At 33.8% G+C, this 22,374-nt stretch overlaps 1 protein-coding gene across 3 annotated transcripts in view; it reads left to right on the plus strand.

Annotated features, from left to right (window-relative positions):
* Nucleotides 1-3,196: 3,196 nt before the first annotated feature.
* The window catches only part of LOC127708807 (ankyrin repeat domain-containing protein 17-like), a 46,864-nt gene continuing 27,686 nt past the window's right edge, over nucleotides 3,197-22,374 (plus strand). For 2 of the 3 annotated variants that reach the window (XM_052213930.1, XM_052213929.1), the window contains exons 1-14: nucleotides 3,197-3,496; nucleotides 6,262-6,415; nucleotides 6,814-6,970; nucleotides 9,155-9,305; nucleotides 9,893-10,049; nucleotides 10,952-11,185; nucleotides 11,654-11,796; nucleotides 12,045-12,234; nucleotides 12,898-13,089; nucleotides 13,338-13,447; nucleotides 14,020-14,107; nucleotides 14,448-14,575; nucleotides 19,664-19,801; nucleotides 22,037-22,127. In XM_052213930.1, coding sequence (XP_052069890.1) covers nucleotides 3,320-3,496; nucleotides 6,262-6,415; nucleotides 6,814-6,970; nucleotides 9,155-9,305; nucleotides 9,893-10,049; nucleotides 10,952-11,185; nucleotides 11,654-11,796; nucleotides 12,045-12,234; nucleotides 12,898-13,089; nucleotides 13,338-13,447; nucleotides 14,020-14,107; nucleotides 14,448-14,575; nucleotides 19,664-19,801; nucleotides 22,037-22,127 — 2,110 coding nt within the window. In that variant the 5' untranslated portion in view covers nucleotides 3,197-3,319. The remainder of the gene's footprint in view (nucleotides 3,497-6,261; nucleotides 6,416-6,813; nucleotides 6,971-9,154; nucleotides 9,306-9,892; nucleotides 10,050-10,951; nucleotides 11,186-11,653; nucleotides 11,797-12,044; nucleotides 12,235-12,897; nucleotides 13,090-13,337; nucleotides 13,448-14,019; nucleotides 14,108-14,447; nucleotides 14,576-19,663; nucleotides 19,802-22,036; nucleotides 22,128-22,374) is intronic. The other variant, XM_052213931.1, reaches the window with a different exon arrangement.

A 22,374-nucleotide genomic window follows, 5' to 3' on the forward strand; every position in this document is an offset into this window, starting at 1 on the left:
CTTCATAACACAAGAGATTGCATCATGGGTATATTTTTTTCTTGTTATAGTTGTCTGTATTTTACTCAGGATAAATGGACTAAGTGATTGCTAATGAGACAACTATCTACCAGAGACCATAGAACGTGGATGTAAGCAACTATACAGGTCGCCATACGGCCTTCAACAATGAGCAAAACCCATACCGAATAGTAAGCTATAAGCTATAAAATTAAAATAAAAAACGGTATGACAAAATGAGAAACAATTCAAACTTGAAAACTTTCGACCTGATATGTGCCTAAGCAACGGAAAGCATATATAGCAAACAGCAGTCAACAACAGCCAACGACACCCAAAAGTTGTTTTTTGTGGGTTTTTTGGCAATGGCCATTAGGTGCTATTTTACCGGCTCCGGCAAAATAGCGATTTGTATAGAGTTTTGCTATTTTGCCGGTCTTGATTAAGATTTTTCAGTATATTAATTACGAATAGAAAGAAATGTAGAAACATACACTTTAACATGTTAATATGAAATCTCTAAAAAAAAAATATGTCTTATTTTAAAAAATTACATATAAGCAAAGCATGCATACTAAAATTGGCATTCTAATAAAAGATATCCCATAAGTTTAGAAATTGAAAGTTAATTTACATACAAAAAAAAATATGTATTTTCTAAAAAATATAATACATAAGCAAAGCATTAAAATTGATATTCTAATAAAAACTTGTCATAAAAATATCCCATAAGTTTTGAATTCAAAGTAAAATTCAACAACTTCAAAATGCTTTACAAGTGTTACGAAACCAGTGCCTTGCTTTTGGTGTACTTGTTAGTCTTGCACAAGAAAGATACTATCACTGCAGACATAAACTGCACATAACACTTGTTGAATAGGGGTTTTAGAATAGTTTGTTTATGATTTGCTATTTAGCGTGAATAACACAATTATGTTATATTTGTTATTTTAAGTTTGTAATATAACGCACTTGTTAGTGCAAAGTGTATACCAAGTTTGGTTTAAATCGATTGAAAGATGTTGAATGACGGACAATTTCGCATGTTTTGACGATGTAAGTTTCTGTGCAGCTTGTCACCTCAAATGCGTGCTGCCATTCTTAAAATGTATATATAAAGGCACGGAAAAAACGGAAGATACATGTACATGTTATGATAAAACAACTTGACTAACCAGTCAGTGGGTGAATGTTTGTGGTCTTTGCGCCATGAACAAAGCAGTACTTTATTTCACCACGGATTATATCGTTCTTAAATGTTTTGTTTGGTGCTCTAGCCTTCATAAATGTTATTGTCCTTGAATCACGTTTCCACAGCTGCACATAGATGACCTTTTTAAAGTGCTCCAAAACCTGCTTTAGCTCTTCATATATGAGTCGATCATAGCGTTTATTTCAAGTTTTTTTGACAACGAAGTATGGTCTTCATTTTTTAACATCAATGATTTCTATAAAAAAATTATTTCATTTAATAAAAAAAAACTTGAAATAAGACCGGCAAAATAATTTTTTTTATATAATTTGCTATTTTGCCGGAGCCGGTAAAATAGCACCTAAGAAGCTATTTTGCCGGAGCCGGCAAAATAGCCACTGCCTTTTTTTAGCAGTCAGCAAAATTACGCTTTTACAGCTGACGTCAGTCGCAAGCGAGACAAAGGCTAGGGCATTGGGTTCCAATTAGCGGCCAATCTAAAAAATGTTTGTTGGTCAACATCTTGTAAGGCAAAACACAGTGGTACGTTACCGTCGTCGCTACTGTGTGTGTATTGTTATTATATGAATGTTTTGCTGAAGTAAATCAATAAATATTCAATATTTTATTTTATTTAAACCAAACGTTCAATATTATCAGTATAACCATCCTGAAACTTTATTCTGAGTTCGTTGTTCGAAGTAGAAGCACATGCAATAGGTGTATGAGCTGTAGACCCACGCAGGCCTATTGATAGATGTTGCTTTTTTGTTTTAAATGCGCCTTAGACTGTTAAAAGGGAAATGAGATTCATTCCGATATGTTCAAATATTTTTTATCCTCTGATTTTTGAGTGGGTGACTTAAATTTTCCTCTTATGGAAAAAATCTAAGAATAATTGTTTAGCAGCCTTAGATAGTAAAAATTATTAATAAAAATGAAACATGCGTCAACTGCATGGCGAAACAACAACATAACAAAATAAGACAGCTCTCAGATTTATTTCAGCAATGGGACGTCGAGAAATTAAATTACTGCTTCCATTTTTTTAGAATTTTTTTTTCAAACAAACAAACAAACAAACAAACAAACAAACAGACAAATTATATATGATCGAAACATTTATTGATTTTTTTTTTTCAGGAGCGAGCGAGCGAGTGGCAAAACACAGTGGTACGTTACCGTCGTCGCTACTGTGTGTGTATTGTTATTAATATATGAATGTTTTGCTGAAGTAAATCAATAAATATTCAATATTTTATTTTATTTAAACCAAACGTTCAATATTATCAGTATAACCATCCTGAAACTTTATTCTGAGTTCGTTGTTCGAAGTAGAAGCACATGCAATATGGTGTATGAGCTGTAGACCCACGCAGGCCTATTGATAGATGTTGCTTTTTTGTTTTAAATGCGCCTTAATTCTGAGACTGTTAAAAGGGAAATGAGATTCATTCTGATATGTTCAAATATTTTTTATCCTCTGATTTTTAAGTGGGTGACTTAAATTTTCCTCTTATGAAAAAAATCTAAGAATAATTGTTTAGCAGCCTTAGATAGTAAAAATTATTAATAAAAATGAAACATGCGTCAACTGCATGGCGAAACAACAACCTAACAAAATAAGACAGCTCTCAGATTTATTTCAGCAGTGGGACGTCGAGAAATTAAAATACTGCTTCCATTTTTTTAGAATTTTTTTTTCAAACAAACAAACAAACAAACAAATTATATATGATCGAAATATTTATTGATTTTTTTTTCAGGAGCGAGCGAGCGAGCCGTAAAAAACCCCGAAAAATAGATTAGTTTTACCCTGTACAATTTTATCCGTGAACAATTAAGTTATTTTGAAGATATGAAGTGGAATAAAGAAGCGAATGAGAGAAAAAATGAATAAAAATGAATAAAAATGGAAAGAAAACAGTGACGAAATGGAAACGTCGCCTAACTCATTGTCATAGTTGTCTGCTCCTGCGCACATCAGTTCATCCGGGGCTTTTATGGTACATTTGTAATGGCGGTCAAGGTGGCAACTTAGCATGAGTTTATGAAACGCAGAGTTTATTTTATTAGTGCTACAAATATAAACTATAACCAGTTATTGCGTTTGAATTGACCGCAGAAATGCAGAATGGTAATCAAGATGATAATTCAGAAGAAAACAATGAAATGCGAACCGTTGAAATCGAGCAAGGCAGTCAGACGGGGTCATCTTCCGAAGAAAAGTCTGACAATGCACCCACAGCTCAGTCAACTTTTGGGCCCGATATATCTGCAAGCGACGACGATGATAATTCAGATGTACGTATGAACTAATTAAAGATTAACGGTTGTCATTTGATAATTTAGTTGAAATATGCGACCAGATTTAGGGACAGGAAGCCATTGGTTATCCGGAACATGTGACCCTAGAATCCATGATTACAAGAGAAGAAATTCAATATTAGTAAAATGGATAAATTATGCCACGAGAAATATGTTTTAAAATTGAAATAAATACATATTTCAATTTTGTAACTTACTGAATACAAATCAAGCCTTGAAATGTAGTCAATATCCTTACATTTATTCATATTCATAATCTCTACAAATAAAAAGAAAGCTCAAATCACCATGCATGCACAGTCCTCTTATTTTATGATCTTAACAGTTGTTTTACATAATGATGAATTCGACCATATTTAATTACTTGTCACATGGATTAGAATTGAAGCTTTACCATTTTGATTTGTTGCAAAACATAATCTTATTGTACCTTCTGCATAGATATAAGATTTTTCCATCAATTACTGAGTACATGTGTACCAGTTGTAATTTCTAAAGGTCAGCTATACATTTGGTTGATATTTTTTTTTTGGAAAGAACTAATCAGGAATAATCATTAAATAGTGGATATTGTCTCAATTAATGTATAAATGACGATTTGAAATAACTTTCAAGGGTATGGAAATGCCTTGCATGACTTACTTATCCAACCACTGAACAAGTAAATTTTATTGTCTGTTATCCTCGGACAAGTAAAATGTAACTTGACAATGGTCTGTAAAAAAATATCAAAGTTCTCAATATACAGTAAATATTAAAGGAATTTTCCCATACAATACCAATTTATAACAGTGCCCTTTTATCTCGATTAAGGGTGTCCATAAAGTGTTGCCAATCATGTTGAGAGTGCCCTTTGTGAAAACCCCACCCTTTTCATAAGCTGCAGGAAACACTAGATTTCTTGGTCTATTACTTCCTGTGAAGTTGTGGCCACATCAACTTAAAACTTGGCATACAATGTCCGTCATTCAAAAGGTCAGTCAGACACTTGCAAATGTAGGGGAAAATCCTACTTGGGCTTGTAATTTATCCTATAAAGTCGGGTCTGTTCATAGAAATGTGTGTATGGTTTTCTTTCCAACCCTTACATTTCTTAAAAGAACTATAAAATCTTTCAACCAACATATCAGTTGTTGTAACTGCTACATTACTTCATCTAAAACTGCAACAAGAGGTAATCAAAACAAAGCAATTGCGCCAATGTTTGTTCACTGAAAGATTGCAAATGGCTAAAACACGTTAGTTAACCTGGAATGTTAAGCCTAAAGGCTAAACACATATTTTATTGGTCTTTATGAAGTGCACATTGGTTGATATAAGAGAAAAATAAAAGTTTGTACAAATTTCAACAAAAATTGTATTTTAGACACCATGGAAAAGAAAACCCCTGGTCTATATTTATCAACTTCCTATAGAGGAAGGAATTACAATTGCAGAGGATTTACACTAAAGACTTCTTAAACATTTCGTTAAGAACCAATTTTACAGCCTCTACAAAATATTTCTGGGAGACTATTTTCTGAAAGATTAAAATGATGAGATTTATTTGGCCCAGTAAAAAGTTATTTAGTCCAGTAAATGCTCCATTTTTACTGAACCAAATGTCCAGTGAAACTCAGAAGACCTTAGGAATCCCTGCAATATACATGTTCATTATGTTGTGAACTTTTTACAATGTATTTGAAATAAAGGTTTTTATAGCTTGCTGTTCGGTGTGAGCCAAGGCTCCGTGTTGAAGACCGTACTTTGACCTATAATGGTTTACTTTTATAAATTTTGACTTGGATGGAGAGTTGTCTCATTGGCACTCATACCACATCTTCTTATATCTATTTGACCCAGATTTTTCAATTCATTGGCATAGTATCCTGTGGACATATGAAGATGGTAGAGTACAGTTACCTAAATAGTGGACTAGACAAAGTATAGTTATGTTTTAATAAAAGGCCAAAAATATATAATGTTTGCGCCCTGCATCACACTTTACCCAAAATTTTCATACATGTGTCTACCCTGGACATTTTATTGACACTGTTGGTCAAGAACTGTTAAACCCTAGACAATTTGGTTATGCACCGTGTAAGCAGAGAACATTTCTCTATATACTATAGTCTACAATGTTAGTAAAATATTTTGAAAAAACATTTATTATTTTTCTCAGCTTCAATGTATCTACCCTATATTTTTCTGCTAAGAGATAGGAAAGAAGTATAAATTTTGGGCCTAAGAGGCATAACATAAAACCGTTAAGATTTGTACTGAACAAAAAGGAAGGAAAAAAGTAAAAGGATGTAAATGGCAAAATAGCAACAACTTGCAGTTGTTTTCGCACCACGAGTGGCTAAGTACTTCTCTGTAAGGTCTCAACACTTCTTCATCTCATTTTCCAGAGTTCCTGAAATATGTTTTTTCCTGCTGGTCTGTGAAGAAAATCTGTTGTCGGTCCTTAGCAAAATTTTGGATGTCGAAAATTTTCAGACCACCACTTTTCAAGAACTTGAGTTTCTCAAAAAGAAGTCACTTTTGATTCTGAAAAAGTGTGAGCTCTGGATACACTTTGATTTGTATCCTTGGATTGACATAATGTATTTTGGATTGTTATCATGATAACTTTCTCTAGACTAGCTTGAATTGATAAGAACTTGGACTTAAAAATGTCAGAATCAAATTAGCAGGAGATGAGTTTTTTTTCATCAATTATGATGTTGGTTTGTTTCATAGACGACAATTTTATTTTGCAGATTGGGTCCTTTATTATGGACAATGAAATAGATGATGATCAGGACTTAGAACCTACTAAATTCCTTTTACCAACCGAAGGTATGGAAAATGCCAACATTCCTTCCATTGACCCTGAGACACATGCCAGACTTGAAGCTTTACTAGAAGCTGCTGGTAAGTTTCATACATATTCGATGGAAATCACATAACTGAGCTGTAAATCTTTCAAAATCATCAGTTATTCATAATGCACTGTGATTCAGGTTATCTCAAAACCATTAAAACCAATTTACTTGTAAATGAATCACCTTGCAAATATATAAAAAAAAGAAGATGTGGTATTATTGCCAATGACAACTAACCACTAAAGTGAAAAGGAAAAGGATTTTAACTACAGGTCACCATTATGTACATCTACAACAACAGGGCTCACCACACCTTAAATAAGTTATATCAATATTTAGCCAATATTAGTTTGTATGTATTTAATATAAATAAACAATGTTCATTAAAATATCAGCAGAAAAAAAAATGTTTTTCACTTTTGTTTGAAATTGAAATCTTGATTATAGGAATAGGAAAGTTGTCAACAGCAGATGGAAAAGCATTAACAGACCCTGAAGTATTACGGAAGTTAACATCATCTGTTAGCTGTGCTCTAGATGAAGCTGCACAAGCTCTGCACAGAATGAGAGCTGAACAACAAGGACAGATAGCTGGTGCTGAAGGGTAGGTTACAATATATTTGCACTGATACTTGGATATTTAATAATATTGACTATGGAGGTCTTAATTCAGAAAGGAAATTGTTAAAACAATGAGATCTACAATTTCAAATTCATTATATCCAGATACTCTGGCTTTTAAGGTTCAGCTTTAATTTTAACTTTGGTTGAAAAATTTACTGAAAGAGTTAGTTTTGCAAGTGTAAATGTAAAGAATTGATCCTCAACCATATAGTTAAAGAGGTATAAAAGATTTCTTTGACCAAGAATAGTCTTTAAAACCAGTAAATTAAATCTTCCTTTTTAGGCGATGGATATGTTTGGATCAGTTTTTATACGACCGCACAAAAATTTTGCGGTCATATATTGGTATGACGTTGGCATCGTCGTCGTCCGAAGACACATTGGTTTTCGCACTCTAACTTTAGTTTAAGTTAATGGATCTCTATGAAATTTTACCATACGGTTCAATACCACAAAAGGAAGGTTGGGATTGATTTTGGGGGTTATGCTACCAACAGTTATGGAATTAAGGGCCAAAAATAAGCATTTTTGTAACTTCCAGACATAACTTGTGTGTTAGTGTATGGATCTCTCTGACATTGTACCTCAAGGTTCCATATCACAAAGGGAATGCTGGGATTGATTTTGGGGGTAATTGCCTCAAAATTTTAGGAATTAGGGGGCAAAAAACAAGCATTTTTCTAGTTTCATGACAATAACTTGTGTGTAAGTGTATGGATCTTTCTGAAATTGTACTACAAGGTTCCATATCACAAAGGGAAAGCTGGAATTGAGTTTGGGGGTAATTGTCCAAAACGTTTAGGAATAAGGGGCCAAAAATAAGCATGTTTCTAGTTTCCAGACAATAACTTGTGTTCAAGTGTATGGATCTCTCTGAAATTGTACTGCAAGGTACCATACCACAAAGGGAAGGCTGGGATTGATTTTGGGGGTAATTGCCTCAAAAATTTAGGAATTAGGGGCCAAAAAAGGGGCAAAAAACAAGCATTTTTCTAGTTTCTTGACAATAACTTGTGTGTAAGTGTATGGATCTTTCTGAAATTGTACTACAAGGTTCCATATCACAAAGGGAAAGCTGGGTTTGAGTTTGAGGGTAATTGCCTCAAAATTTTAGGAATTTGGGGCCAAAAAATAAGCTTTTTTCTAGTTTCCAGACAATAACTTGTGTTCAAGTGTATGGATCTCTCTGAAATTGTACTGCAAGGTTCCATACCACAAAGGGAAGGCTGGGATTGAATTTGGGGTTGATGAATCATAAGGGGGTTCAAAAAATTTGGGGGGAATTTTTTTTTTCTTTAAAATTTTCCATTTTAAATTGGTTATTTTGATTTAAATATAAAAGCAATAATAATGATATGGTTTGAATAGGTAAATTAAACATTTTTAAGTTCTTAGACCACATTCAGAAACCTATGCTGTGTCAAATATTTAATCACAATCCAAATTCAGTGCTGTATCAAGCTTGAATGTTGTGTCCATACTTGCCCCAACTGTTCAGGGTTCGACCTCTGCGGTCTTATCAAGCTGCGCCCAGTGGAGCATTTTATTTACCTGATAGATTTTTTTCTTCATTTTTGGGGCCATTTCCCACTCCATGTTGTATTTTTATGCCCCTGCCATAACGGAGGGGCATTAAGTTTTACCCTTGTCCGTCCGTACGTCCCAAAGCTGGTTTCTGTTCTCTAACTTTAGTTTGCCTCAACCAAATGTTATGAAACTTATACACAATGCTTATTACCACAAAACACAGATCAAGTTTGAATTTTGATGGCGTCACTTTAACTAGAGTTATGCCCTTTACAAATGGAAAAATTGCTGAAATTTTTGTTTCCGTTCTCTAACTTAAGTTTGCCTTAACCAAATGTTATGAAACTTATACACAATACTTATTACCGCAAAACTCAGTTCAAGTATAAATTTGGGTAGCATCACTTATACCATTCTTCAGTTATGTCCTTTTATAACTTTATATGATATGCAAGCGGGGGCATCATCTGTGTCCCATGGACACATTCCCCATTTATTTAGATCTGGAAGAAATCATGTTGCCAAGCCCTGTATTTTATTGCCTTATAAAACAAAAAAGAAAGAAGTTTGATACAATGACAAAACTTAACTTGACCATTGAAAAATGAAAACATTAATTGACTTTTGAAATTTTTAGATGTAGATCATTAGCAGAAGCATGTAGTGATGGAGATGTTCCTACTGTAAGAAAACTACTTCATGAAGGTGGCAGTGTTCATGAAACAACAGAGGAAGGAGAAAGTTTACTTTCACTAGCATGTTCAGCTGGATACTATGAATTAGCTCAGGTAGATGTCACAACAATGATCATCTTCACTGCTCAGTTTTTATAAGACCGCAGTTGTATAATGTTATGGCACTGTCAGCATCGTCAAATTTTAAATTCTTTGACTACATTCATTCTGTGTCGAATCACAATCCAAATTTAGAGCTGTATCAAGCTTGAATGTAGTGTCCATACTTGCCCCAACTGTTCAGGTTTTGACATCTGCAGTAGTATTAAGCTGCACCAGGCGTAGCATTTTATTCTTTTTTTTTTTAATAATAGCTTAATTTTTTATTGTCTAACAGTGGATGTTATGGTTTTCTGTCAAAGCATACCAAGCTTACACATAATAAAAATATTGTATTACTGTAGGATATATTTTGTAAAGAAAATTATATAACTTAAAAGTATATTTTGTAAATAAATGTTTCACATGTCAAACAATTTCAAGTTAAGATTTACACCTTATAATTTACTATCTTTTTAATTACTTTTGTTTCAAATAAAATTCTGTTTTCAAATTGGCAATTTAATTGACTATAGTAAAGAATTATTAAAAAGAAAAACATTTCAACATTGGAACTGAATAAATTTCTTTCTAATAAATAGGTTCTGCTAGCAATGAAGGCAAATGTAGAGGACAGGGGAATCAAGGGAGATTGTACACCATTAATGGAGGCTGCCAGTGGAGGATACGTTGACATTGTAAAACTGCTGATTTCACATGGAGCGGATGTTAATGCCCAGTCTTCAGCTGGTAAATATGGTAAACTTGTCCACTTTCAAATGACACAGAAAATTTGCTTTGATTCTAGTCATGAAGGTTGTATAAAATCTGCTATAGTGCAATTAATATTTCCAATTATGGGCCCCAAAGGGCATAAACATTACAACATCAATAATTTTTCATAATACAATACAAACAATGAGATAAAAAAAAAAAAAAAAAGTTAAACGAGAACTATTTAAGTTCTTAAAGAATACGTAGATAAAGAATCTATAGTATGTTGTTTTTTTTAATACTAATGCATTTTATTGCAAGTGTGGTTGATATAGATAACAAACAAGCAGCCCAAAAAGAAAAAAAGAAAAATAGATATCCACATATGTATAGTACACAAAAAGTTGGATCAATTAAATATATAATAATTAGCCAAAAAGAAAGTAGAAATTAAACATGTCCATGACTCATCCTGTGTCAGCAGCTATATAAATTAACAGATATAGTTTATATGTCTTTGGTCTGACAAAAAAAGCTGTATAAAACATGTATATCAGTGAATCAAAGCATATATTCAAGGTCATTGTGAAAGTGCCAATTAAATATGGCTTTGGCAGGTCATTAAATATTTTTCAAAGATTTCAACTGACTTGAGAATAAATTTTATGCAGAAGAAAATGTGAAAACATACTGTATATTATGTTTGACTATCCTTAGTGATCAAATAAATATCTGCAAATCATCCTGTAATGTGTTCATAGAATTCATTCCATGATGAAATGTTTCCATTTTACTGTCAGACCACTTGTTTGTGCAATAAATATGGAATGATATTATATTGAAAACAATACATTAGGCTATATTGCACACATAACAAAGAAATGAGCGACAACATATGTGTGTTATATTTACCTGTTTATATTGAATGCATATTCCTTTGAATTCAGGAAACACACCATTACATTATGCTGCCTGTGGTGGATATGAAGATGTGGTACAGGTTCTCATCGAGGCTGGGGCAAATGTTGAACAGCATAATGAAAATGGACATACACCTCTGATGGAATCCGCTAGTGCAGGTCATGTTGGTGTAGCCAGGATCTTACTTAATGCTGGTGCTGGAATTAACACCCATTCCAATGAATTCAAAGAAAGTGCTCTTACACTGGCTTGCTACAAAGGTCAGTTGATGGCAGTTGCACTGTCTAGAAACATTTATCCAATGAGAAGGAAAAATTATTTACATGTAACCAATTTTTTAGTATCCTGTTTTTGGAGTTTTATATATTGAACTCACTTGATAAAAAACCATGTAATTTAGCAGCATGTTTTTACACTAGTACATATAAGATGGTTGTTCCATATGACAGTTATTTGAGTAAAACTATTTTATTAATTAATGTTGACACACATATTTATACCAAAATTATATGTGACTACCTTTATGGTCTAGTGGTGGCGGGGTTGTGGGTTCAGTCCCAGTCTTCATGATAACTTTTGAATCTACAGGCCAGAAGCTGAATTTTATGAAATTTTAGTAAGATATACATATAATAAAGTTAAACCTTCAATCCACCCATCCGTCAATGAAACTCCTTTTACACTGCGAAAGCATAGAATAATTTAATTGTATTTCATACTTTTTACAGGACATCTTGAAATGGTTAAATTTTTGTTAGAAGCTGGAGCAGACCAGGAACACAAAACAGATGAGATGCATACAGCTTTAATGGAGGCATCAATGGATGGGCATGTAGAAGTAGCTAGGTTACTTCTTGACAGTGGTGCTCAGGTGATTAGAAATTATAAGTTGTTTTAATACAGGTGCAACAAATCTGAATGTTAAGTGGCTATGCTCCACATAAAGATTTGAGACCAGGAACAAAATTTATGTTTCTTTTAAAAATCAGCATTTGTCAATTAAGCCTGAAGAGTCAAAATATGGAAGTTTTCATCTCTTGATTTAGTAGATTAGGTAAAAAATGTAATTATTTTTTTATAGATTGAAAAATAGAACAAATTATTTACTTTAAATTTAAGGTGAATATGCCAGCTGACAGTTTTGAATCCCCACTGACTCTAGCAGCATGTGGTGGTCATGTAGAACTGGCAAGTTTGTTGATTGAGAGGGGAGCTAACTTGGAAGAAGTCAATGATGAAGGTTACACTCCACTGATGGAAGCTGCTAGAGAGGGGCATGAAGAAATGGTTGCTCTTCTTTTAGCTCATGGTAAGTCTATTACCAGTGGAAATAGAGACTTTGTACACATTATATACCATTCTAAAATATAAATCACTGGAGTTTTTGAAGAAACCTTCATTATAATAACTGTTGAAACCACTGAAATTACAATGTTTTCATTTTTGGTGATACAGTAGTCTAGAAAACAACACTTTAGCCATGAGAATTGGAAGGTCAGTAATCCCATGAATAAAATAAGTGTTATGTATATGGCTGCATTTATCTTATCCAAATTTAGGTTACACCATTGTAGTTCAATCACCGAACTGATTGACTCAATGTACAACATACTGCGTAGTCAGAACATTTAGGTCATTTGTCTGGAGCCTACACTTTATTGACACTAAACTGTGTAGTCCGCATTTTCAAGTACTTCGGCTTGAAGCTACACTGAAAATTTGGACTACAAAAATAGAAAATATATTGACCTTTTAATATCAAAGGCTAGATAGCTATATTCTAAATAATGTACCAACCAAGATGGCAACATTAAATTTTTATTTGGTTAGTATCAATGTTTTTAACACACATTAAGAGATTTACACAACAAAAAGAAAATTGGTACAAATCCTATTTTTGTCTAAAAAGAACAAAATAATTACAATTATTCATTTATTCATGAATTTGCTAAGTAATGTTAAATACTTGCAGGTGCTGATATCAATGCCCAGACTGAGGAAACCCAGGAGACAGCCTTGACCTTGGCATGTTGTGGAGGATTCTTGGATGTGGCAGACTTTCTCATCAAAGCAGGAGCTGACTATGAACTTGGATGTAGTACACCTCTCATGGAAGCTGCCCAGGAGGGCCATCTTGAACTTGTCAAATACCTCTTAAAAGCTGGTAAAGATTTATTGTTAAAAAGTCAGCAAAATATTTTTACAATGAAATCAATTAAGGAAATAATTACATGATTTTCTTAATATCTTAATATTACATTGCTTTAGGGTTAATGTTGAGGTTTAGTCCACATAATGATAAGCAAACTCTAACAATCCATTAAACTGTATAGAGTGGGAATTATTTTTTTGAATCACCGCATACATTTCAAAGTTTATACAACTGATGTATATTCATATATATATTGTCAGGTTCCAATGTACATGCCCAGACAGGAACAGGTGATACAGCTCTGACATATGCCTGTGAAAATGGTCATACAGATGTTGCTGAAGTCTTGTTGCAGCATGGAGCTGAACTTGTAAGTTTTAGGTTGAAGTAAAACATTTGTTTTAGTTGAACAATGTATAGGCATAAACCAATACAGTGCTTTGATATGGGATGAATAAGCAAACAAAACAACTCTGATATTATGAATTAATTTGATGTCAAGGTTGCAATTTTCATTGTTTGGGAAAAGTTTGTTTCTTCAAGAATATGAAATTTAGAAATTTAGCATATGTTAAAATCAAAGGAACTAAAAATTGATAATTTTCAATAAAAAAAAGTATATAGTGCTTATATCCATAAATCATGTATTATTACCCCAAACTTTTATTAAATATCTGCACAATACTCTTAAATTTGTGAAGAAAGCAAAGTTTGAGTTAAAATATAAAATTGAAGTGAGTATTTGGTACTGACCAATCCACTGGTAAATGAATTTTAATACATGTAAACGTAATGTCTGTTACTTTTCAAGAGAAATTATATTTATAAAGAATCATCCATTGTATAAAAAGTTTAGTTTTTAAAAGTTTTTGTACTATACTCTATTCTTGTTTCAAACTTTATTTGTTCTATTTAATAAGATTTAGAAATATTATTTTACAGGAACATGAATCAGAGGGAGGTAGAACACCACTGATGAAAGCTGCTAGAGCTGGGTATCTCTGTACTGTCCAGTTTCTTATCAGTAAAGGTATACTTGTTAATTGTTTTAATAGCTCATCAAAATAGAATAAGACCAAAAAAGTACTTGGGGAAATCCAAAAACATAAAATACTTCTAAAATTCTTTTTAAAAAAACACTGTCATGGAACAGAATGTCCTTTGTAATATTAGATTCAAATTGGAAGAAATATTCTGGATTTTTTTTAGTGGAAGAAATATTACAATAAGAACCAATATTATAGCATTGTATTAAGTTTCAAGAGGTACTTCAGTTAAAAGGAACAAACAAGTAAATGCAAATAATTAATGAAACTAATTAGTAGTAACCGAATACAATTTTATTAGTTATCTCTCTTTGAATTTTAAAGGTGCTGATGTAAATAGGGCTACATCAACTAATGATCATACAGTTCTATCACTGGCCTGTGCTGGGGGACACTTAGCTGTAGTAGAACTGCTGTTAGCACATGGAGCAGATTGCATTCACAAACTGAAGGTAAAGTAGAAATTTGTTAGTTTCGGTAGATATTTGAACATATTTTTACCAATGGTACTTTGATATATTGCTGTTGTACAAATTGGTGATGGCATATTGTCAAACTATATGTTGCTATTGTCTTATGTCATCAGTCTTGTGCTTGATCTGAATACTCAAGTTAAAGGTCTACAAATGCCCAATTTTGCTTATACATTGTAAATCCCATATCTTTTTGCAAAGCCTGATCGCTGCATTTTGGCTATATTTTATGTATTTTCTCCCTGTATGTCTTGCTAGATGGTTGATTTGAGTCCAATACATGAAACAGGTTTAACATTGTGTACACTTCTCATATTCTGTTGAACTTTACATCAGTTTTTGTTTTCAAACCCTATAGTACTTATAAAAAGAAATATTTCAACACTTTGCCACTTCCTAACCTTTTTTTCCTTTGCTTTGCAACAATGTCTTTAACAAGAAATGATTGTAACAGGATGCTGTTACGAAGTCTCCCAAACGAAGCTCCCATAATTCGTAATTCCCAGGGTCGCCTGACATTGGGCCACATCCAGTGAAAATTGGTTTGGTCCAGTAAAGTTATATGCATTAGTGATGCCTGGGGACTAACCTTGTATATCATTCAAATCATCTTGGCATGACAAACCAGAATATATATGGTTTAGGGGTGGGGATCTCGACCATTTACAAGATACTAGAACATTGGGGGTGGGGAGGAACCCCTGGGGACTGGCCCTATACGTCATTCAAATGTTCATTACATGAGGAACAGGAATATATATGGTTTAGGGGTGGGGATCTCAACCATTTACAAGATATAAGAACATTGGGGGTGGGGGGAACCCCTGGGGACTGACCGTATACGTCATTCAAATGTTCGAGACATGACAAATAGGAATATATATGGTTTAGGGGTGGGGATCTCGACCATTTACAAGATATTAGAACTTTCTCAAATGGCAGGGGGTCAGGATGACCCCTGGGGACTAACCCTGTATTTCATTTGATGTGCTTTATCATGACAAACCAGAATATATATGGTTTAGGGGTGGGGATCTCAACCATTTACAAGATATTAGAACTTTCTCAAATGGCAGGGGGGCGGGATGACCCCTGGGGACTAACCCTGTATATCATTCAAACCATCTTAGCATGACAAACCAGAATATATATGGTTTATGGATGGGGATCTTGACCACTTAGAAGATATTAGAACTTTCTTTAATGGCAGGGGGTGGGGGTGACCCCTGGGGACTAACCCTGTATTTCATTTGATGTGCTTTATCATGACAAACCAGAATATATATGGTTTAGGGGTGGGGATCTCAACCATTTACAAGATATTAGAACTTTCTCAAATGGCAGGGGGTCGGGATGACCCCTGGGGACTAACCCTGTATATCATTCAAACCATCTCAGCATGACAAACCAGAATATATATGGTTTAGGGGTGGGGATCTTGACCACTTACAAGGTATTAGAACTTTCTTAAATGGCAGGGGGTGGGGTGACCCCTGGGGACTAACCCTGTATTTCATTTGATGTGCTTTATCATGACAAACCAGAATATATATGGTTTAGGGGTGGGGATCTCGACCATTTACAAGATATTTGAACTTTCTCAAATGGCAGGGGGTCGGGATGACCCCTGGGGACTAACCCTGTATATCATTCAAACCATCTTAGCATGACAAACCAGAATATATATGGTTTAGGGGTGGGGATCTTGACCACTTAGAAGATATTAGAACTTTCTTAAATGGCAGGGGGTGGGGGTGACCCCTGGGGACTAACCCTGTATTACATTTGATGTGCTTTATCATGACAAACCAGAATATATATGGTTTAGGGGTGGGGATCTCGACCATTAACAAGATATTAGAACTTTCTCAAATGGCAGGGGGTCGGGATGACCCCTGGGGACTAACCCTGTATATCATTCAAACCATCTTAGCATGACAAACCAGAATATATATGGTTTAGGGGTGGGGATCTTGACCACTTACAAGGTATTAGAACTTTCTTAAATGGCAGGGGGTGGGGGTGACCCCTGGGGACTAACCCTGTATTTCATTTAATGGGCTTTATCATTTAGAACATTTTCAATTAAAAAGATTGTGTCCATCACAAACGGTTTTCAATTTATAATCATTTGAAAATTTTTAAAAATAAAATCCCATAGGGTTCTATAGTAAAACCCTCTTTTCTTTTTGCCCCTCAAAGTACCCCTTTATAAACCCCATTGCACAAACAAAACCCTGATTGCACCACTAGACATGTTAGTCTAACATATTGTGAAACCCTAAGTTAATCTGACAAGCGGTTTTGGAGAACGGGTGCGGACAAGTTCAAATTTAAAAGCGGCGGAAGAAGAAGAAGAAGAAGAAGAAGAAGAAGAAGAAGAAGAAGAAGAAGAATAATAATAATAATAAGAACTGAGCAAAAACAATAAGTCTTCCCAAACTTCGTTTGGGAGACTTAATTATTGCCCAGCAAACATTTCCTGGTGATTACTGCTAAATATTGTTTTGTAAATAAGGGAAATTTGTATTCTTTCTATTTTTCTTTTCAAATTTTTGTTTAACAGTCCTTTTTGGATTTTTGGATCCCTATAAAAGCCACATGTATTTAAAAAAAAATGTCTCAAAGTGACAAACCTTATTGCTTTATTTTATCTTTTTGCACTTTGATGACTTGGCTGTGGTTCTACAGAGGTTGATTTTTATACGACCGCAAAAAAATTTTTGTGGTCGTATATTGGTATGACGTTGGCGTCGTCGTCGTCGTCGTCGTCGTCCGGCGTCGTCGTCCGAATACACATTAGTTTTCGCACTCTAACTTTAGTTTAAGTGAATGGATCTCAATGAAATTTTACCATAAGGTTCAATACCACAAAAGGAAGGTGGGGATTGATTTTGGGGGTTATGGTACTAACAGTTAAGGAATTAGGGGCCAAAAATAAGCATTTTTGTAACTTCCAGACATAACTTGTGTGTAAGTATATGGATCTCTCTGACATTGTACCACAAGGTTCCATATCACAAAGGGAATGCTGGGATTGATTTTGGGGGTAATTGCCCCCAAATTTTAGGAATTAGGGGCCAAAAAGGGGCAAAAAACAAGCATTTTTCTAGTTTCATGACAATAACTTGTGTGTAAGTGTATGGATCTCTCTGACATTGTATCACAAGGTTCCATATCACAAAGGGAATACTGGGATTGATTTTTGGGGGTAATTTCCTCCAAATTTTGGGAATTAGGGGCCAAAAAGGGGCAAAAAACAAGCATTTTTCTAGTTTCAGGACAATAACTTGTTTGTAAGTGTATGGATCTTTATGAAATTGTACTGCAAGGTTCCATATCACAAAGGGAAAGCTGGGTTGGAGTTTGGGGGTAATTGCCCTAAACGTTTAGGAATTAGGGGCCAAAAAGGGACAAAAAAACAAGCATTTTTCTAGTTTCCAGACAATAACTTGTGTTCAAGTGAATGGATCTCTCTAAAATTGTACTGCAAGGTACCATACCACAAAGGGAAAGCTGGGATTGAGTGTGGGGGCGATGAATCATAAGGGGGTTCAAAAAATTTGGGGGGGGGGGGATTTTTTTTACATTTTTTTTCTTTAAAATTTTCCATTTTAAATTGGTTATTTCTGATTTATATATAAAAGCAAATAATAATGATATGGTTTGAATAGCATACATGTGAACCTCCCGACAGGTGTACAATAATCCTGTTTTCAGGAGTCTCCTCCTGACCTCCGGTTGAAGAGGAAAATTATAATCCCGTGTATGAAATTTTTCATGAATGAAAAATTTCTGCCCAACATATCATCTCAGGCATCTGGTGTAACTCACATTACCTGAAGTTATATTTTACCTGTAAATCAATTAACATGCATAATTATATGGCTTCACTTGTCAGCTTGGGTGTCAAACATACTGGTAATCAATGATTTTTTACCTCAGGCTAACTGCCGTTGTGTAACAAAAACTGTGTATTTATTGGGTTACTTCCCTTGATTTATCCTGTTTTAAGTTACTTTCCTTTTAATAATGAAAATTTTTAAAAGAATATAAATAAAATATAAATTGAACAAATAATCATAAAAGGATGGTAAATAAATGATTTTAAATGTCTTAGGACAAATAAAAAAATAATAATTTGAAAATTATTTGAGGATTCTATACTTCCTTTCAAGGCTTAAATTGAAATTTATATAATAACTATGACCCTTGTTTTACAGTTAGAATGATATTCTGAGTATGCAAACCAAAGCTATTTGCAGATAGTTAAACAAATGTTCTGGTTGCAATAAATGTTTTATAGAATATGAAGTAAAAAATTTAAAGAACATACTGAAAAAAAAAAATGTTAGATTGAACATGTAAAATATAAAGATGGAGAAACTTTATAAGTACAAGGGTACTATAAACATAATAAATTGGATGGGAAGTTGAAGAAAACACACTTTAAAAGACCATTTTTACAGCACACGGTTACATTTACGACAAAATTTATGTCGATTAAAAACCTCCTGATCTGAGTCCTAATCTCCTGACCAAAATTTCCCAATCTCCTGATCTGAGTTTCACAGTCCATCACATGTATGAATAGGTAAATTAAAAAATTATAAGTTCTTAGACCACTTTCATTCTGTGTCAGAAACCTATGCTGTGTCAAATATTTAATTACAATCCAAATTCAGTGCTGTATCAAGCTTGAATGTTGTGTCCATACTTGCCCCAACTGTTCAGGGTTTGACCTCTGCGGTCGTATCAAGCTGCGCCCCAGCGGAGCATTTTATTGACATTTCTAACGGTTTGATTGCAATTTGGTCAGAATTTTGAATGAACTGTAATAAGAGAGCAGCAACATTGACTATCAAGACACAAATGAATGCCCCCCAAAAAAACCACAAATACTTTTACTTTTGTTTTATATTGTTACAGCCGAATTTTTTGATTATTTTAGTTGAATCGATATATTGTGACATTTCCTACTTGTGATCTAAAATGTTCTTGCAGCTTGTAAACTTGCTGGATTCTTATAATGATGACATATTTTAAATTAACATGTATCTTTGATAGGATGGCTCAACCATGATAATAGAAGCTGCCAAAGGTGGACATACCCAGGTTGTGAAACTGTTATTAGAACCCCCTAACAGAGTCTTGATGAATGGTTCACCAGAGCTTGAACTACTGCCAGAGCCACATCTTAATGAGGTAAAATCTAATAAATAAAAGAAAGGGAAATGTTATTGTGTAAATAATGTGAAAACTTGCATTGTGAATTTACCATTATTTTTATACGATCGCAAAAAATTTTGCGGTCCTATATTGGTATGATGTCATCTTCCGAAGACACATTGGTTTTCGCACAACAACTTTAGTTTAAGTGAATGGATCTCTATGAAATTTTACCATAAGGTTCAATACCACAAAAGGTAGTTGGGATTGATTTTGGGGGTTATAGAACCAACAGTTAAGGAATTAGGGGCCAAAAATAAGCATTTTTGTAACTTCCAGACAATAACTTGTGTGTTAGTGTATGAATCTCTCTGACATTGTACCACAAGGTTCCATATCACAAAGGGAATGATGGGATTGATTTTGGGGGTAATTGCCTCAAAATTTTAGGAATTAGGGGCAAAAAACAAGCATTTTTCTAGTTTCATGACAATAACTTGTGTGTAAGTGTATAGATCTTTCTGAAATTGTACTACAAGGTTCCATATCACAAAGGGAAAGCTGGAATTGAGTTTGGGGGTAATTGCCCAAAACGTTTAGGAATAAGGGGCCAAAAATAAGCATTTTTCTAGTTTCCAGACAATAACTTGTGTGTAAGTGTATGGATCTTTCTGAAATTGTACTACAAGGTTCCATATCACAAAGGGAAAGCTGGAATTGAGTTTGGGGGTAATTGCCCAAAACGTTCAGGAATAAGGGGCCAAAAATAAGCATTTTTCTAGTTTCCAGACAATAACTTGTGTTCATGTATATGGATCTCTCTGAAATTGTACTGCAAGGTACCATATTACAAAGGGAAGGCTGGGATTGATTTTTGGGGGTAATTGCCTCAAAATTTTAGGAATTAGGGGCCAAAAAGGGGCAAAAAACTAGCATTTTTCTAGTTTCAGGACAATAACTTGTGTGTAAGTGTATGATTCTTTTTTAAATTGTACTACAAGGTTCCATATCACAAAGGGAAAGCTAGGTTTGAGTTTGGGGGGTAATTGCCCTAAACGTTTAGGAATTTGGGGCCAAAAAGGGGCCAAAAAACAAGCATTTTTACAGTTTCCAGACAATAACTTGTGTTCAAGTGTATGGATCTCTCTGAAATTGTACTGCAAGGTACCATACCACAAAGGGAAGGCTGGGATTGAGTTTGGGGTGATGAATCATAAGGGGGTTAAAAAATTGGGGGGGGGGGGGGGGGGGGAGGGGTTCCCCCCTTTTTTTTTTCCTTTTTTTTTCCTTTAAAATTTTCAATTTTAAGTTGGTTATTTTTTATTTATATATAAAAGCAAATAATTATGATATGGTTTGATTTCATCAAAAATTGAATTATTGGGATTCTTTGATATGCTGAATCTAACCGTGTATTTAGATTCTTGATTTTTGGTCCCGTTTTCAAATTGGTCTACCTTAAGGTCCAAAGGGTCCAAAATTAAACTTAATTTGATTTAAACAAAAATTGAATTATTGGGGTTCTTTGATATGCTGAATCTAACCGTGTATGTATTTAGATTTTGGATATTGGATCATAATAGGTAAATTAAAAAATTTTAAGTTCTTAGACCACATTCATTCTGTGTCAGAAACCTATGCTGTGTCAAATATTTAATCACAATCCAAATTCAGAGCTGTATTAAGCTTGAATGTTGTGTCCATACTTGCCCCAACTGTTCAGGGTTCGACCTCTGCGGTCGTATCAAGCTGCGCCTAGCAGAGCATTTTATTATGTACCGAAATCTAATTTCAAACAAGGACCTTTTTGCTCTTGTCTGATTGACAGGACAATAATCAGAAAAAACAATTTAAGCTCTTATTTTTCCCAATACAGTGAAATTATTTAAATAGTTGATGGAGATTAATGCTTAAATACCAATTTAAAAGATTAAAGCAACAACAAAAAAAATATGATGAGACCAAGGGAAAAAAAATCCTAACAAAGAAGTTTAAGGAATTGCCTAGTGTGGATTCATTATTATTTATCGCGTACCAAATTTTGTATTTTTTGTGGGTACAGATATAAAACCACGAATTTAAATGTTTAACAAAGTACAAATTTTTCTATACAGACTTTTGTAAAATCACAAATCAAATATCCCAAAAATACAATTTCCTGAATGAAAATTGGTACTCACAAAAATAAATCCACAGTATCAAATAAATAATTGATTATTAATAAGTAAAAATTAGAAGTTAATGTTAATTTTTCTATTTGTGTATTTTCAGGCCAGAGTACCAACCCAAGGTTTAGGAAACATTGTACCACCAAGTAATCCTGATTCTTCAACTTGTGCTAACTTCATCACTGTCCCTCCAGGTAAGTGAATATTGTATCAATCACTACATTCTTGTTTATATCTGACTTTATGAATAATTAATTTTGGCCTGTTACCTCCGACAAGCTTGGAGTATCATTTGATATATGGATTGATATAGTTAACCTTTAGTTGATCTTGTGAGAGGTGTTGTAGGTTTGCAAACCTTTAAATTAAGTATTAAAACTATATGTTTCATTCATATACATGTATGTAGAAATAGTCAAACTACTCTTGTAGAAAAACAAG

This window comes from Mytilus californianus, unplaced genomic scaffold (genome assembly GCF_021869535.1).
Source record: "Mytilus californianus isolate M0D057914Y unplaced genomic scaffold, xbMytCali1.0.p SCAF_7, whole genome shotgun sequence".
Lineage (NCBI taxonomy): Eukaryota > Metazoa > Mollusca > Bivalvia > Mytilida > Mytilidae > Mytilus > Mytilus californianus.